General features: G+C 43.3%; 1 protein-coding gene across 1 annotated transcript; it reads right to left on the bottom strand.

Moving 5' to 3' along the window:
- Positions 1-38: 38 nt before the first annotated feature.
- On the bottom strand, positions 39-15,786 carry LOC127596571 (ERBB receptor feedback inhibitor 1). Its single transcript, XM_052059285.1, has 4 exons — positions 15,620-15,786; positions 7,394-7,495; positions 6,055-6,128; positions 39-2,970 (listed from the first exon to the last, which is right to left on the bottom strand). The coding sequence occupies exons 2-4, from the start codon at positions 7,432-7,434 to the stop codon at positions 2,060-2,062; spliced, it is 1,026 nt and encodes a 341-aa protein (XP_051915245.1). The 5' UTR covers positions 7,435-7,495; positions 15,620-15,786; the 3' UTR covers positions 39-2,059.
- Between the last annotated feature and the right edge of the window lie 559 nt (positions 15,787-16,345).

The following is a 16,345-nucleotide window of genomic DNA, read 5'->3' as shown; positions in this document are numbered from 1 at the left end:
CAAATGAGTGACAGAAATCAAGTCAAGGCACCACTGTATGTTGTGTGTAGAAAAAAAAGAGTTCTTTACACAAATTTAATAAGTTATTTATAAATATTTTTTTTTATATCTACAATGATTATAACTGCATAACTTCCAAACAGTGTTCACTGTGGCTGAGGTGGACACACAACCTTCTTGAGAATGTGAAACATGTCAGTGTAACAGGTTGTAAACACAGCACTGATCCTCCCGGGAGGAAACGTAACATCACGTCCAAGGCGTACGCGCACATGAACACACACACACACACACTGTAGATACTGTACTGTGTTTTGGCCGATGTGACAAAATGCAATTCATATGGGGTCAATTATGTTCACTGGACATATTGTGGGGGGAAAAAAATCACAAGGTTTACAGCATTTAAGATGACTTTTTCAGCCGTCGTCTGTTTTTGGTTCGGATGACTTTTAATCATGTAACCTAAAGAAAATAAATCCAATTGATGTCGCACTAATGAATGATTCACCGTTTCATCTTTGAGATATACAATAACCAGAGTTTTAAAATCAAGATACCACGTAAGCAGAGCTGAAAGATAGAACCAGTTTTGCATACTAAATTAGAACATTTTTAGGAGAGTTGTGCAGTGTTGTTCTCTCTGTTCTATCAACTGTCATTATGATGAGATCTATTTTCAAAATCATACCTATAAGATTTCAAGCAGCATGTTGAAGAACACATGGAATGATCAGTCTGACACAAGCCCAGCTTGTTTATACAGTAATGATTTGCTCACATTTAAGTGCACAACATAGATTGGAGTATCTGCTCTGCTTGGGTTTGCAGCATGTTTTGTCAATGGAACGTTACAGAGGACGGGAATAAAATATTGTCCCCAAAGGAAGTTCCTTTGGGAACGACAAGGCAACTCAAGCCTCCAACTCGAGAGAGAGAATACTGGAATGTTAAGAGGATTTCCAGGTTGACCCGGAGCAGATAACTCTCTAATACTCACTGGCAAAATGTTAGAAGCAACAAACTCGGCCCCTGTGCTGACAAACATATTCTTAAAATGACATTAACAGTTGAAAGGTAAGGCGCGTGAATTCAGGCTGAAAATGTCCGACCGAAGCTATCGTGTCTGTGTGTACCTCCAAACCCATTTGACAAAATGTATCCTTCCTGGATACGTATGAACGATATTTCCTGAGAAAATTAAAAAACGTGGTAATTTATGGGGTGATTTGGCTCTGGCTTGTGGCATATCGGTGCCGAAGAACTATGTTAAAGTGAGACGAAGGAGCCATAGCCCTGTCTAATAGGAAAGTAGTGCTTTGCCACCACCTTGTGGCCTCTCTAGGCAACTACAAACCGTTTTAAGGTCAACGTCAATTCTGGCAAATATTAAACAATTTGCAGCAAGACATAAAAAGTGGGGGAAAAGTACATACCATAATACCACAGCATACTCTTAAAGTATTGTACCAACAATAGTCTTTTGAGTACCTAATGACTGCAGTCAGTCCATTGATTCTTTCTAGAAAACGGCAAATAGCAACAACACAAGCGTTGGAGGGTTCCGCGGTGTGATGCGTTATGATGTCACACTATTTAGCCATGTCTCACAATCGCAAGAAGGCGAAAGGCATGATGTCGTTGACTATTTTCTCCTCACTTTTAAGACTCATCGGGCTTGATGAACTAAGCTGGCAAATTGCATGTGCTATAAAGAAGAAGAATCTCTGTGATGGTCGATGGAAGCAGCCATCTTGTTTACTTTCAAACAGAGCTTGTAGCAGACGTGTGCTCATTTTGAGCTTGGCGTCTCTGATCCACTGGCGAAAGGACACTTTTTATCCTCCCCGCTTTCATCTAGAACTGCCTCAAACAACAAAGCGTGAAGTTCTGTTAGCGTCTTTAGTCATTTCATGTTAACTGTTCTGTAGCTGTTGTGAAAGCGCTATCGAGATAAAGACGTGTTGTACGGGATAGTTTCAATTTTGTGCCCGTTTTTTTTTTTTTTTTTTGCATGTGCAAAATCTGAAGTAAACCAAGCGCCCACGCCGGGTTTATTTTAATTGTTCTGCCATTCGTTTCCCAACCTGGCGGGCTCGCTCAAGAGTCGCCCTCGTCTGTCGGCCAATGTCTTTTGCCGCGGCGGGAGGAGGATGTAGTGCGTGGCGCTGGCCTGTCTGCCGTCCTTCAAAATGGGAACGATGCAGGGGGAGATCTGAGCCGCGGGGGGCGCCCTCTCGCTCAGCAGCGACTTGCTCACATATTGCGGGTTAGCAGCGAAACTCTGCGTGGCCGGCATCACGCCGTTGATGTAAATGGGTAGGCTTTTGGGACTCGGGGACCGTGGCGGGCACGGGGGCACCAGAGGGACTCTCGGGGGGATTTTGGGCGGCTTCTCCTCGCCGGCCGCAGCTTTTAGGTACGTTTTTGGCGGGATTGGGATACGAGGAGGAATTTGGGGCTTCTCGGTGGGGATGCCGGAGGAGGAGTTGAGTTTATAGTCTGGGTGTCGACTCCACGACACATCCTGGTGGTTTTCCGCCAGGGGAACAGGAGGCCAGTCGTTAACTCCGAGGAGTTCGGCACCTGCACCTGTTAATTTGTCCTCTTTGCCAGGCCAGGAGAACGCCAAGGAGGCGTTGCCAGGCTGCGACGACGCCCCCAGGTAGGCGGGATTTACTTGTCCCCTGTTCCTGCACACCATCTTAGGGGAGCTTTTGGGCAGAAGCGGCCGTCGCTCGCTGGTGAAGAACTCCACTTCATTATCTGCCGCCTCGTCGGACATGTGCTCCTCGGGGTCAGGTAAAGGCGGCAATGGTTTGGCTTCTCTCTGCGGGCCCCAAAACACTGTCCAGCGGTGGGAAGAACAATAAGGCACCACCTGGTCTCCTTCATGAGGTCCAAGTGTCTTGTCCAATGGGAGGCAGCAGGAATCGGAGTAGGATGGAAACTTTGGGAGAAAAACGTTTGCTGCCAAAGCACATATGAAATACAGTGAATAAACATAAAAATGGGTGGGATGAGATCTACATTTGATACATCACAAAAATGTATATACAGTATATGTATATTCTATTGATGTATATTGCGTCGAGTTAAGTCTCCACCCCCAGATGAATAGAATAAAATATGAATCATATTAGATGGTTTTTGGTCACGCGGTTAGCGCCTTGACCAGTGGCGGTTCTGGGGGGGGGCCAACGGGGGCCAGTGCCCCTGTAGCACTAATTCTGCCCCCCCCCCCCCCTCTGAACGTAGATTACGCAGTCGCGCCGAGTCGCCGATGCGAAAAGTGGAACCAAAGTGCGTGATTTAACATTCTCGTGGGACCCTTTAGTGCGCTGCACCACTTAAAAATGAGCGGGAAATGAAAGGCGGTCCGCAGAGAAGGAATTTACCACGACGTGCGCGCGCGTGTGTGTGTGTGTGTGCGCGTGTGTGTGTGTGTAACTTTTTTAGTCTCCCTTTTTATTTTTATTTTTATTTAACAGGATCAATATATAAGACATTGCCTTTTAAAATTTGGATAATTATATGCATGTAAAACATCTAGCTTCAGTGTATTTGCAATTTTTGTACCCGGCAGGCTGGTACCATATCATCCCCTGGCTTGAATATTTTCAACAGATGGACACGGCGTATTGTTACGCTTGCAGACATTTTAGCCCTCCTAATACTGTTTTTTTCTCATCACTGTAATGTTATGACTACAATTTCAAAGTTTGAAGAAATAAAAAGTCATGTAAGATGTTGAATCTGTCTTTTTAGCCAGGGGTTGAATGTGCCCCCCCCCCCCATCAAAACCCCTGGCCCCAGCCCGGCCCCCTTAGTGAAATTGATCCAGAACCGCCACTGGCCTTGACCTCAGTGCGGAGGTGCAGGGTTTGATTCCAGCTCCTGCTTTCCTGTGTGGAATTTGCATGTTCTCTGAGCGCCTGCGTGGGTTTTCTCCGGGTACTGCGGTTTCCTCCCACATTCAAAAAAACATGCATGGCAGGTTAATGGAACACTAAAAAATTGTCCCGAGGTGTGAGTGTGAGCGCGAATGGTTGATCGTCTCTGTGTGCTCTGCGATTGGCTGGCGACGGGTTAATTCTCGGGGAAACTACATTTGAATAAGTGAATGTCAAAATTGCAACAAATGCTTCCATCTGCGTGCATCAGTCGCCATCTCTTCAGTGATTAGCATTATTTTATTCATCAGGTTGTATACAAAAAAATAAACAAATAAATTGGCAGTGACGAACGCTAGGCTGGCAAGCAGCTTGTTTTCCCCGTTCGCCAATTAAATGTGTGTCACTGTCCAAATAATTAGGGTCCTATCTATTCAAGGTCCTCCTATCAGAGCTTCCCTCTAGGGAGGAAATGGCTCTCAGAGAAAGAAACCTGGAAAAAGAACACGCAATCCCTCAGGCGAGCTTGCTGATTGGTCAGGAGGGGGCAAAACACGCGAGGGGGGAGGGGGGAGCGGCTGACGAGGAGGACCAAACAGGAAAGGGAGCGCAAAAGCCTGGAAAACAAAAAGCTTAACCCGTCACCTTTGTCGTCAAACATCAGCCACAACACCCTGATTAACGTGGAGAATGGCCACTATCTTAACAGAGCTTCCCATAACTTTCCTTCTGGAAACATCCGACTGCAAGAGCAGCTGGTGACCTGGCAGGAAGAGGGTGTGGGGGGGGGGGGGGGGTGATAGCCTATGTACGAACAACAAAGTCTCCATCGGAAGAAATAGTTTATTTTTTAAAAAATCATATTCAGCTTAAGCGAAAAGTAACACCACAAGCCTCATTATCAGGCCGGACAACCATGAGATGAACAGAAGTCCAGATTTCAATTCATCAAGCAAAAGCAAAGATAATTTCATCACATATTTTAGTTTAATATTATGAGGATTAGGGCCCAGTCAGTAGAGATTTTTTTTTTTGGGGGGGGGGGGACCAATGCCGATTCCGATATTTGGCAGAATGGCATTTTGATCATAAAGTAATTGGTTCATTAATTAAAAAGATGTATAAAGACTGAAATAGCTTCTTTTTTTGGTCCCTTAATGCAAAAAAAAAAAAAAAACGATTCTTACCACTTTCAAAAGAGCTAATATTGGCCAACTAAATGGACATCTAATCGATGATCAATTATACTAACAGTATAAATTCATCCATCCATCATCTGATCTGCTTTATCCTCACAAGGGTCACGGGGGTCGCTGGAGCCTATACCAGCTGTCTTCGGGTCGTAGGCGGGGCATACCCTGAACCGGATGCCAGCCAATCGCAGGGCACACAGAGACAAACAACCATTCGCACTCACACTCACAGCGAGGAACAATTTAGAGTATTCAATCAGCCTGCCATGCATTTTTTTTTGAATATGCGAGGAAGCCAGAGTACCCAGATAAAACCCACGCAGGCCCGGGGAGAACAGTCAAACTCCACACAGGGAGGCCGGAGCTGGAATGGAACCCGGTACCTCTGCACTGTGAGGTCGACGCGCTAACCAGTGGACCACCGGGCTGCCTGACAGTATAAATATTAATTATAATTCTTTTGATAATCAAGTCATTGTTTAGAGACCTTGTTGAATTTAACAACTCCGGCGTCCTCAGAATTTCAGCCTCACAAAACAGTCATTAATCTCGGATGTCCCTCGTCCTCTCCAAGAGTAGCCTTACTATCATCTTTGCATCAAATCGAAACAAAATATTATGCAAACATCTGCTTTTGGCATTCCACTCAGCATGATTTAGATTTGTTCTTGATTTTTACTGTTTGGTGCTTTCTACCGCCTTTATTACCGATTTGTCTTACTGTTTATTGTGCATGTTAAATTGTATCATAATTCAACGGACGGGCATTGATTATGAAAGAGACAGCTCAGGCTTTTGGAAAACAACAAAAATGGCGCATTTGGAAGGCTTGCAACTCTGTCTTTTCAGAGGTCGAACTGGCAGTTCCGCAAAAACAACCTTTGTATCGGCGAACGAGTTGAGTTTTCAACAAGGACGAATTCATTCCGAATATTGGTATGGATAGACATCATATGAAGGAGACTTACCGCTGCATTCTTGGACCAGTTGCTGATCGGTCAGGTTGTGTTCCACGTGGCCGCTCGGCAGGCCCAAGCACAGTCTGCAAAGCAAGCATAGTGTTGAGGAGTCGTGCGCACGTCAATCATTTGTGCACGTAACCCGTCCTGAGTGAGTCATTACACCTTGACGAAATGTGCTCCAGCCTGTGATGTGCGGCGGGTTGCAATCCGCCAAGGTTGTTATAGTTCTTAAACGAGCAAAATAACGAAAACTAAGTGTGGTTTTTAAAAGAAAAAAATGTTGGGTCACAAAATTAATTTAATTGGAAAATCCTTTCTCACGGTAGTAAAAATAAGTATAAATAATAAGAGAATTGGTGGCGTATTTTTTGGCGTATTTATTGCACTTCATACTTTAAAAAAAAACTAAATCTAATTCTAAAACTATGTATCCATTTATTTTATAATCCCGCTTATCCGATAGTAAAATAAAAAAAAACAAAAAACAAAATGCAGCATTTTTTGGGAGAAATCAAAATGACCAGTAATAAAAACGAACAAGCTCTCTCTTAACAATGAATGAAAACTGAATTGAAAAAAAAAAACTACCGGTAGTCAAAACAAAATTAACCCTTGAGAACCGAAGACCCCTTTTCTTCTTTGGAAAATGATGAATTATACATTAAATGTCTGCTATATGTTCACTGAACACCAAAATATATGTTTTTTCAAATACATATATATTTTTTTATATTTAATGCTATATAATATATAACGGGTGGCCCACTTAAAAGTAGCCCGGATTTTTTTTTAAATTTAAATATTTTTTTAATTTTTTTCAAAACATGTATTTAATTACGTGAATGTTACAAGTGACCCAAGTCTTTCCAAAACCTGTTTTTATTACTTACAGGTTACAAGAGTTGCTGGAAGTGTTCCAAAACTGCTCCGGTTATACACGTTGGCGCTGAGCCAATTTTTGTTTGTTTTAGATTATACACGAACAGTAGTGCTCCTACCTTCTCCGGGTGCGTACCATACCTCAAGAAAATGGTGTTTTCCTTGCAGCAGAGAATAGTGATTGTGGAAGGCTACATTCACGTAATTAAATACATGTTTTGAAAAAAATTAAAAAAATATTTTAATTTAAAAAAAAATCCGGGCTACTTTTAAGTGGGCCACCCTGTATAAAATATTTAATGCTTTAATCCGAATTTACGATTAGGGCCAAATTTGACCCTTTGGGATTTAAAGGTAGCATTTGAGTAGCAGAATTTATAGGGGCCAAATTTGACACCCGTGGGTTCGCCAGGGTTAAAAACTCTGATTTTCCTGCAATCGACTTGTTTGCCGCGTCTTCGTGTACCTGCTGCAGTCATGCTGTCCCCAGTAGTTGTTCTCGCTCATGTTGTGGTCTGCGGAAGGTAGTGGGTTTGTTTCCGAAAAAAAACACTCAGGTCTCTCACTCCTGTTGAATCAAAACAGGAACAGAGTTACTGCCCAAATCCACTTCGGAACGCTTTCAATTTCAATGACTGGACCTTGGTGAGTTACTTCTGATCAGTGACTCAAATTATTACCATTGTGGTGGTGGTGAGTTTTGTTGTTTTTTGGTTTTTGGTTTTTTTTTGCTGGACCAGACCTTATTAGAGTTACCGAGGACTAAGCGGAGGCTCAGAGGGGATCGAGCCTTTTCCCTTGCTGGTCCCAGCTGGAATAACCTCCCGCTCTCTGCCATCTATAAAACTCATCTTATAACCAATTTTTATTATTCTTTGGCTTTTTCCTTTGCACGAGACTTGAGTTTTTTTTTTTTACTATGACTGTTTTTGTGTTTTCTCTTGTTTTTGTCGTTCATTTATTGTTTGTTGTAAGGCTTATTTTTGCTGCATGTGCAGCACTTTGTATATAGCGGTGGTTGTTTTAAAGCGCTCAGGAAATACACTTGAGAATCATATCATCGAATGAGGTCATTTTAAAATGCATATTTACTTATGCTGAACATAAAGGATGGCTGTACGGTATTTATGAGCACAGCTTGATTCTTAATGACCTGAGAATGTTGTTATTTTATGGGGGGGGGGGGCTCCGATTTGAAATCGTTGTTAAGGCCTTATCAAAACCAGCTCAAAACCCACCTATTCAGACTTGCCTACCCGCCTTAAATCTTTCTTTCTTTATTTATTATTTTATCTGTGTTTTACCATTGGTCTTCGCTGTACAGTGTCCTTGAGTGTTGTGAAAGGCGCTTACAAATGTGATGTATTATTATTATTATGTAATTAATGTGTTATAGGAAGGGGTCGGTCGAGGGCGCGAGGACTGCCACTGGATAAATGACAAAAAGATCAATTATTTCATTTGAAGTGAATAAATCGTTCACAGAACAACCGTGCGAAATTGAATGATTTCAGCGGCACATGGACGAGCTTTCATGGCACACTGGCACAGTGGCTGGGAAGACGTGGGAGGGCGAACGGCATCGCTCGCCGCCCTCCCATCCTCTGTGTGGTCATGAGAGCGCGCAGTATCCGCCCGCGCTCACAACAGTAGCTGATTGTCTGGTATTCCTCTGATGCTCTGTGAAAAGCTTCAACATGGTACATGCTAAGTCCTTTGTCGCACCCCCCCCCCCCCCTTCCCTCCCATGCACGCACATTCCCGTCCGGTCTCAAAATCCTTTTCCTGACCCAAGACGAGTACACTCGTCGGTAGTGTGTGTTTTCATTAGGAGGGTTTTTTTTGTTTTCTTTTGGGGGTTGTTGGTTTTTTTTGTATGGAGGGGGTTTATTCATTCATCTTCCGAGCCGCTTGATCCTCACTAGGGTCGCGGGGGTGCTGGAGCCTATCCCATCCGTCTTTGGGCAGTAGGCGGGGGACACCCTGAATCGGTTGCCAGCCAATCGCAGGGCACACAGAAACGAACAACCATTCGCACTCACACTCACACCTAGGGACAATTTAGAGTGTTCAATCAGCCTGCTACGCATGTTTTTGGAATGTGGGAGGAAACCAGAGCACCCGGAGAAAACCCACGCAGGAGAACATGCAAACTCCACACAGGGAGGCCGGAGCTGGAATCGAACCCGGTACCTCTGCACTATGAGGCCGACGTGCTAACCACTGGACTACCGGGCTGCCCCCCCCCCCCCCCCGCTTTATTGATTTACTATTTATTTATTTGACAATAAAAAAGTTGTATCCAATCCAATCCAATCCAATCCTGTCACTGCAACGCTTCAAAGCAAAAACCATGATGTGAATCATTCACCAGCAAATATGAAACGACCCCTTTTTCTTTTTACGGGTAGTAGACTCAGCAGTGTATTTCCAGAGAATAGTTCTGGCGTCAAGGAAGCATTCGTAAGTGGCCCGTGGACCAATTTAAAAAACAAAATCAACATGTCAGTGAAGCCCGCAAGGCTGAATGACAGGAAGAAGACAAACAATTGCGATGTTTATTCACACCCATTCATTGTGTAACCGTCTTATTACATGGTATTAAATGTATACATTTCAATTCGAGAAATAAGGCGACACGGTGTCGGCTGATGAGTCCACCTCACAGTGCAGAGGTCATAGATTTGATTCCAGGCTAAGGCCTTACGCCGGTGTGGAGTTCTACCCGTACCTGCGTGGGTTTTCTCCGGGTACTCTGATTTCCTCTCATATTCCAAAAACATGCACGGTAGGTTGATTGAATGCTCTAAATTAGTGTTTGATGGTGAGCGTGAATGGTTGCTTTTCTTTGTGTGTCCTGCGATTGGCTGGCAACAAGAATTTCAGACTGATTTTGGTTGATGTTGTTTTTTTTTACCCAATTCCTTGACTGATCATTGAAATAAATCAGTGGAAGACTCCATTTTAAAATATTCAATCGCTGATGCCCTGCTCTGTTTCATGGTTTTTTTTCTGGTACTACTCACTTTTTAACCTTCTGTGAAAATATACTGTGATACATTATTAATCCTACTTCACATTTCTATTCCACATTGAAGTATTTCAGCTCTCGGTCGATGTGCCATTGCTTTGCTGTATTGTCATCCGAGTGCTACTGAGGGCAAAAATGTGATCATTTTCTCTTGTGATTTAGTCTGCACCTGGTATATTAAGATATTTTGTGATGTTTTCTTTAATCAATGTATTTCTTCTCAGTGAAAAACTGCTTTGAGATGATTGCATGACTTGGTGACTTGCTTGCCTAAGCAATTTCAGAGATGGACTCTGGAGCCTGCTTTGACGACCTAAGAGATAAACTATTTAGCCTGCTTTGACGACTTCATAGTCTGCTTTGCTTGAATTGTCAAAATTTGATTGTAATCAATGCCACTTGATTACACAACAACAGTGTGGCGTAGGGAGGGATGAGAATGGCCACTCACCCCTCCCGATGCACACACTTTAGAGGATAAAAGGAGGGGAGCGATGCTCCTCAGCAGAGTCCGCTGTGGGTTAACGTACGAACGCCCAGCTCGTATTGAAGCTCACTCTGCTGAGGGTGTTGGCTCTCCACCCTACTGGCACACGGTAAGAGTTCTTTAGCTTCATACAACTTGTTTGAACTGTGTTATCATTTCTGTGTGGGACCAATAAAGTGCCTATTGTTGGTAGCCAGAAGTGTCTTGTCGTTATTTCTGAGTGCCTATCTCCGACGATCCTTTATAAAACTTGATATTCATTCAAATTGAGTATCAGAAGTGTTTCAAAACAGCACCCCACCCCCTACCCCCCTAATTCATTCTCCAACTGGTGTAGAGGGTTAAACAATGCTGAGCATGCATAACAAACTCCATGCCACAATTAACCAAAAAGGGTCCCACGCGTCTATTTGGATATTTATTTCATCCTTAAAAAAAAAAAAAAAAAAAAGTGGTATCAAATCCGCCCAGTGGGCCTCGGCGAAAGAGGAATTGTACGCCAGTTGGCCCAGCACGCATGAATGGAGCCACTCTCAGCTATAAATGGGCCTTTGTGACACTTTGGAGTGCAGTGAAGCAGGCCTGAGAATGCAAGCGATCTCTCCCATGAGGTTAGGACAGAAGATCCACCGTGGAGACCGGCGGACGTAGCCCAAATATGAACCGGAGGACCAACCAAAAGGGAAACATCTTATTCTACTCCTGAGGGATGAGTGCCCGTAAGAACTAAAATCGGCAAATGAATTGGTCATCCCAATGCTTAGAGTTCATACAACTGAGCGGTACTTCATAAATATGCTGGATTAAAAAATAATAATAATAAAACTGGGGCGGCCCGGGAGTCCAGTGGTTAGCACGTGGGCTTCACAGTGCAGAGGTACCGGGTTCGATTCCAGCTCCGGCCTCCCTGTGTGGAGTTTGCATGTTCTCCCCGGGCCTGCGTGGGTTTTCTCCGGGTGCTCCGGTTTCCTCCCACATTTCAAAAACATGCATGGCAGGCTGATTGGACGCTCTTAATTGTCCCTAGGTGTGAGTGTGAGTGCGAATGGTTGTTCGTTTCTGTGTGCCCTGCGATTGGCTGGCAACCGATTCAGGGTGTCCCCCGCCTACTGCCCAGAGACGGCTGGGATAGGCTCCAGCACCCCCCGCGACCCTAGTGAGGATCAAGCGGCTTGGAAGATGAATGAATGAATAATAATACAACTGTTTGAACATTTATCTCAGGGATTATTCACATCTGATGACCATTCTTTGACCTTTGAATTGTGTACATAATTCTTGCAGGCAGTAGGGTTGCAGGTTTTAGAGACGACAGTGTGGGTTAAATTTTTTTTTTTAAACAGCTTGGTGATTTATTTTTTGAAGGGTATGCCAATGACTCGGGGGGAAGGTTTGATTTTAAAGTGGATCTATTCGGTTGTGTTTAACTCAATACGGAAAGGCTCAGTTTGAGAAGGTGCGATGCGATGAGTTTCTCGTTATCATATGAAATACATTCATTTTCCTAACCGCTTGATCCTCACTAGGGTCGCGGGGGGTGCTGGAGCCTATCCCAGCTGTCTCCGGGCAGTAGGCGGGGGACACCCTGAATCGGTTGCCAGCCAATCGCAGGGCACACAGAAACAAACAACCATTCGCACTCACACTCACACCTAGGGACAATTTAGAGTGTTCAATCAGCCTGCCACGCATATTTTTTGGAATGTGGGAGGAAACCGGAGCACCCGGAGAAAACCCACGCAGGCCCGGGGAGAACATGCAAACTCCACACAGGGAGGCCGGAGCTGGAATCGAACCCGGTACCTCTGCACTGTGAAGCCGACGTGCTAACCACTGGACTACCGGGCCGCATATATGAAATACATATGAATGAAATTGTTTGTACTTTTTTTTTTCGAAGACATAGCGCTCCAATAAAGTCAAGTCAAGAGTATTTCTAGATCACTTTCAAACAGCCATCGCTGCATACAAAGTGGTGTACATGGAGCGATTTAACATACACAATAAACAGTAAGACGAATCGGTAATAAAGGCGGTAGAAAGCACCAAGCAGTAAAATCAAGAACAAATCTAAGTCATGCTGACAACAAAACAATAAAACTAGTGGAACGATTCCAGTTGGTTCAATTCAGTGCGCTGGCATCTTTCAAAACATTTTTTTTTCTTTACACCCGTATTAGTTTTTGTTTTCCAAGCGTGACCAAAGTGTCATGGAGATCGACAGTCATTCCAACAAACTACCGCAGTGCCCCACTGCGGTGTGCATTCACGTCATGGGTTCATTGCGGAGCTGGCGTTTCACGTGCGTGACGTGAAAAGGTTCTTCGTGTTAATAATTCATCCGTTTTCCACATGACTAATTCAACAATTGGCAAGAGTCCTTTCATTTCCAAACCCCACTTCATCATAGGCAGGTTCCATAACTGCAACTCCTCATCACAGAGATGCGATCATCCGTATTTTTTTTTATTTTGAATCCAAGTATTTATGTTCAAGGGTCAAGAGAGAGGCTCATAAAACTTCTTCTTGTTGACTCAAGATGAGACTGACAGACTGAATTTATTGTCATACGATGTCAAAGAGAGGCGGTTCCGCCAATTAATTGCCATACTTATGGTCCGCCGAAATGTCCCGCCTCCACAGGAATGGCCATCGATGCCACTCAAGTATGTACTTCCACGATATGTTTCCACCGAGAGGTATCGTTTGGTTTGGCACAGAACATCTCGATTTGTTAGATTTTCCATCCCAAGCGAATAAGCGGGACATGGACAAAAAGGCATGAGCTCCGGAAATTGCAGTCGGACAGCGAGTAACCTCTCCAGGCCCCTTCAGATTCCACTTTCTTTACGCAACGTAGACGTTGAGTTGGAGAATAACTCGTTCTCAAGGATGGAGTCTGCAATCAAACCCATTTTACCGCAAATTATATGATTCAATCCAAAAAAAACACTACGTGGACATGATTTTGCCACAGTGTAGCTCAGAGCGTTAAATCCTCTGTCACTCATCGTGTTGTTTTGTTTTCTTGTTATTTTGTATTAGGTTTATTCTTGAGATGAAGACTGATTTAAAAAAGAAAAAAGGGGACTTATTAAAACATGACAAACGAAACACAGCTCAGCATGGTCTTACAAGCTACAAGTCAACAGATATCAGGATGTTTCGCTCCGCACCCACGCAAGCAGGAGTACAAATAAAGGCCTCCTTTCAAATAGCCACTTTCCCACAAATAAGCACACTGTACCCTCTGCAGTCGATTAAATAAACGCGACATGGAAGTAAGCCGATGTACCAGGAAAAAAAAAACACACAGGGAGAAAACGGGAAGTCCAAAAGAAACCTTTGGTGTGAGCCCGCAACCAATTGGATGTCTGAGGTAGTAATGTCCATAAAAATACTTAAATCCTCATCTCAAAATGTTACGATTCCGGGCAATTTGACCTTGTAATACCTGTAGCGATATTACCTGAATCGGTTGCCAGCCAATCGCAGGGCACATAGAAACGAACAACCATTCGCACTCACACTCACACCTAGGGACAATTTAGAGTGTTCAATCAGCCTGCCGCGCATGTTTTTGGAATGTGGGAGGAAACAGGAGCACCCGGAGAAAACCCACACAGACCCGGGGAGAACATGCAAACTCCACACAGGGAGGCCGGAGCTGGAATCGAACCCGGTACCTCTGCACTGTGAGTGTGTGTGTGTATGTTTTTTAAAAATATATTTATATAACATATATATTTTTTAAAGCGCTCCAAATCCCTGGCAGCGTCCCGTGCTGTTCAAACATAATAGGAGGGCAAAACTAACTAACGAAATGAATGAATAAATATTGCCAATGATGCAATGTCATACTAAAGGATTATTTTGGTATTGAATTTTTCTCGTTGGCCAATGAGCTTCATCAGGAGGAAACATGAAAAACACTTCTGTACCATGAATATATATATATATCAAAAAAACAACCCAAAAAAAACAATCCAAAAGAAAACAAGCAGTCATCACTACTGTAATAGAGTGTCCATTTTTTGCCACATTATGACACTGTTAAGCAAATCATTTATTGTAATAACTCATCATCATATAGGCAGGACATTTCGTACAAACATAACTTCTTGTCCATAAATTTACAAAAATCTTATAAAAAAAACAGGAGGTATGGTGGGCCAGGGCCATGATGTATTTTTAGTGATGGGAATTAACTCCAAAAACATAAGTTATGAAGTACAAATACTTTGGGACTGTCCTTTAGTAGATTTTTCAGGTACAGGTATATACATCTTTACTTATATGGCGCTTTCACAACAGCTGCAGCTGTAACAAAGCGTTTTCTAGAGTATCTGTAATTTACTTCAGCATCTATTGTTCTCGCGACTTTTTACTCTTACTCTCTTTTTTTCAAACAGATCTCTGTGCGTCTGTACTTTCTACTTGTTATTTTGTCCAAAAAAGGGCTGTTTATCTTGAAGATCTCGGGGTCATGCAAGGTGAAGGAAAAAAAACAGGGTCAGCGGCAACCTAGAGAAACGTTGAACCAATGATGTGGCGAATCCAATGAAACAAAATGTTTCCCACCCATGGCTTTGAGAGATATCAGAATGATTCATGGCAAATGTCGTGCCTCTTGTCTTTTTACTACAAGCACGATTTAAGCGAATAAGAAAGAAAAAACTATTTTGTATGGAGTGTTTATTTTCCCCATTGTGTCAATTTATTAATGTTTTGTTTTTCATTACATTACAAGTACATTTCAGATTGTACTTTTACTTTCACTAAGAGCTGAATCAGGACTTTTACACAAGAATGTGCCCTTTGGTGTCTAAATGTATACGCCGTATGTATTAGCGTCCCTAGCGGTCGGTCGCGGAGGTGCAGCGGACGTCAGACGGTTGTGCTGCGGCTCATTATTAGAATGAGGGCGCATTCTCACTCACACAACATTGAAATTACACGTAACGGACCATTCGTAGTTCATTGGCACAAGGAGGAGAAAAAACGCCTTCGAGTTTGTGGTCGCCCGCTCATTTATTCGCCGTAAATTTACTTGAGGAAGTCTAATTAAAGAAAATCACAGTTTCTCTCTTCGCATTGGAATGGCGACTGTTCAGCGGTCGACTCAATATTCACGCATTCAGCCTCGTACGAACGTTCTTTAGTCTGGTACTCACCGACTGTCAGTCTCTGCTCCATCTCTCGTTCAATATCCGCAACGGAGCCATGTGCATTTATGACGCGTCAACAACAGTGTGAAGTGCGCTCATTGTGGCGGGATGACGTCAGCACGCCTCGGCATAAATGCGCTGGTGTCCTCAAAACTCCACCCAGCATCCTCTTAAAGGAGAAACGCTCCCTAAAAGGTCAAACGAAAAAGCATCAATTTCGGGACGGTTTCCACCGTGACGTCACACTTTGAAATCGCTCGGATTGCACCACCACCCTTTTCTTTGGCATTTGACGAAGGCGAAGTGAATGATGAAACAGAGTACCGGTAAATGGCTTGACTGTGTTGTAAGAACGACATCACTTGATACATGAGTACATTGTACATCATGCCATCTAATGGAAGAGCATTTAATTGGCCTGTCAGCGTTGCTTGACAAGGATTGATTGTTGTCGTACCAAGTGGCGATGGAAATTTTCTCGCAGCACACACGTGATTATTTCTCAAGGCACACGAGTCGGGAATCACTGTTTGCGTAAGAAAAGTTGGTCATGTAGCACAAAAAGAATGAAGTCAAAGACTTTTCATACTTTTATTAATACTTTTAATGATGTTTGGATTTTTTTTTCTACTAACGAGAGTCGAGTGGTACGTGTAAGAATCCCTGTCAGTAGTTATGTTTAACCCGATCGTACATTTGCTTTTTTTCTCTTTGATTATTTTTGGGAGCGTT

Source organism: Hippocampus zosterae, chromosome 2, assembly GCF_025434085.1.
Source record: "Hippocampus zosterae strain Florida chromosome 2, ASM2543408v3, whole genome shotgun sequence".
Lineage (NCBI taxonomy): Eukaryota > Metazoa > Chordata > Actinopteri > Syngnathiformes > Syngnathidae > Hippocampus > Hippocampus zosterae.
The sequence above is the reverse complement of the archived record's forward strand: the minus strand, read 5'-3'. Positions and strand labels throughout refer to the sequence as shown.

Excerpts from the sequence above, each read along its gene's own strand:
- LOC127596571 (XM_052059285.1), bottom strand. The coding sequence starts at position 7,434 with ATGAGCGAGAACAACTACTGGGGACAGCATGACTGCAGCAG. Across the intron at positions 6,129-7,393 it reads GGACAGCATGACTGCAGCAG|ACTGTGCTTGGGCCTGCCGA; the intron begins GTACACGAAGAC and ends CTTGCTTTGCAG. Across the intron at positions 2,971-6,054 it reads ACTGGTCCAAGAATGCAGCG|CAAACGTTTTTCTCCCAAAG; the intron begins GTAAGTCTCCTT and ends GTGCTTTGGCAG.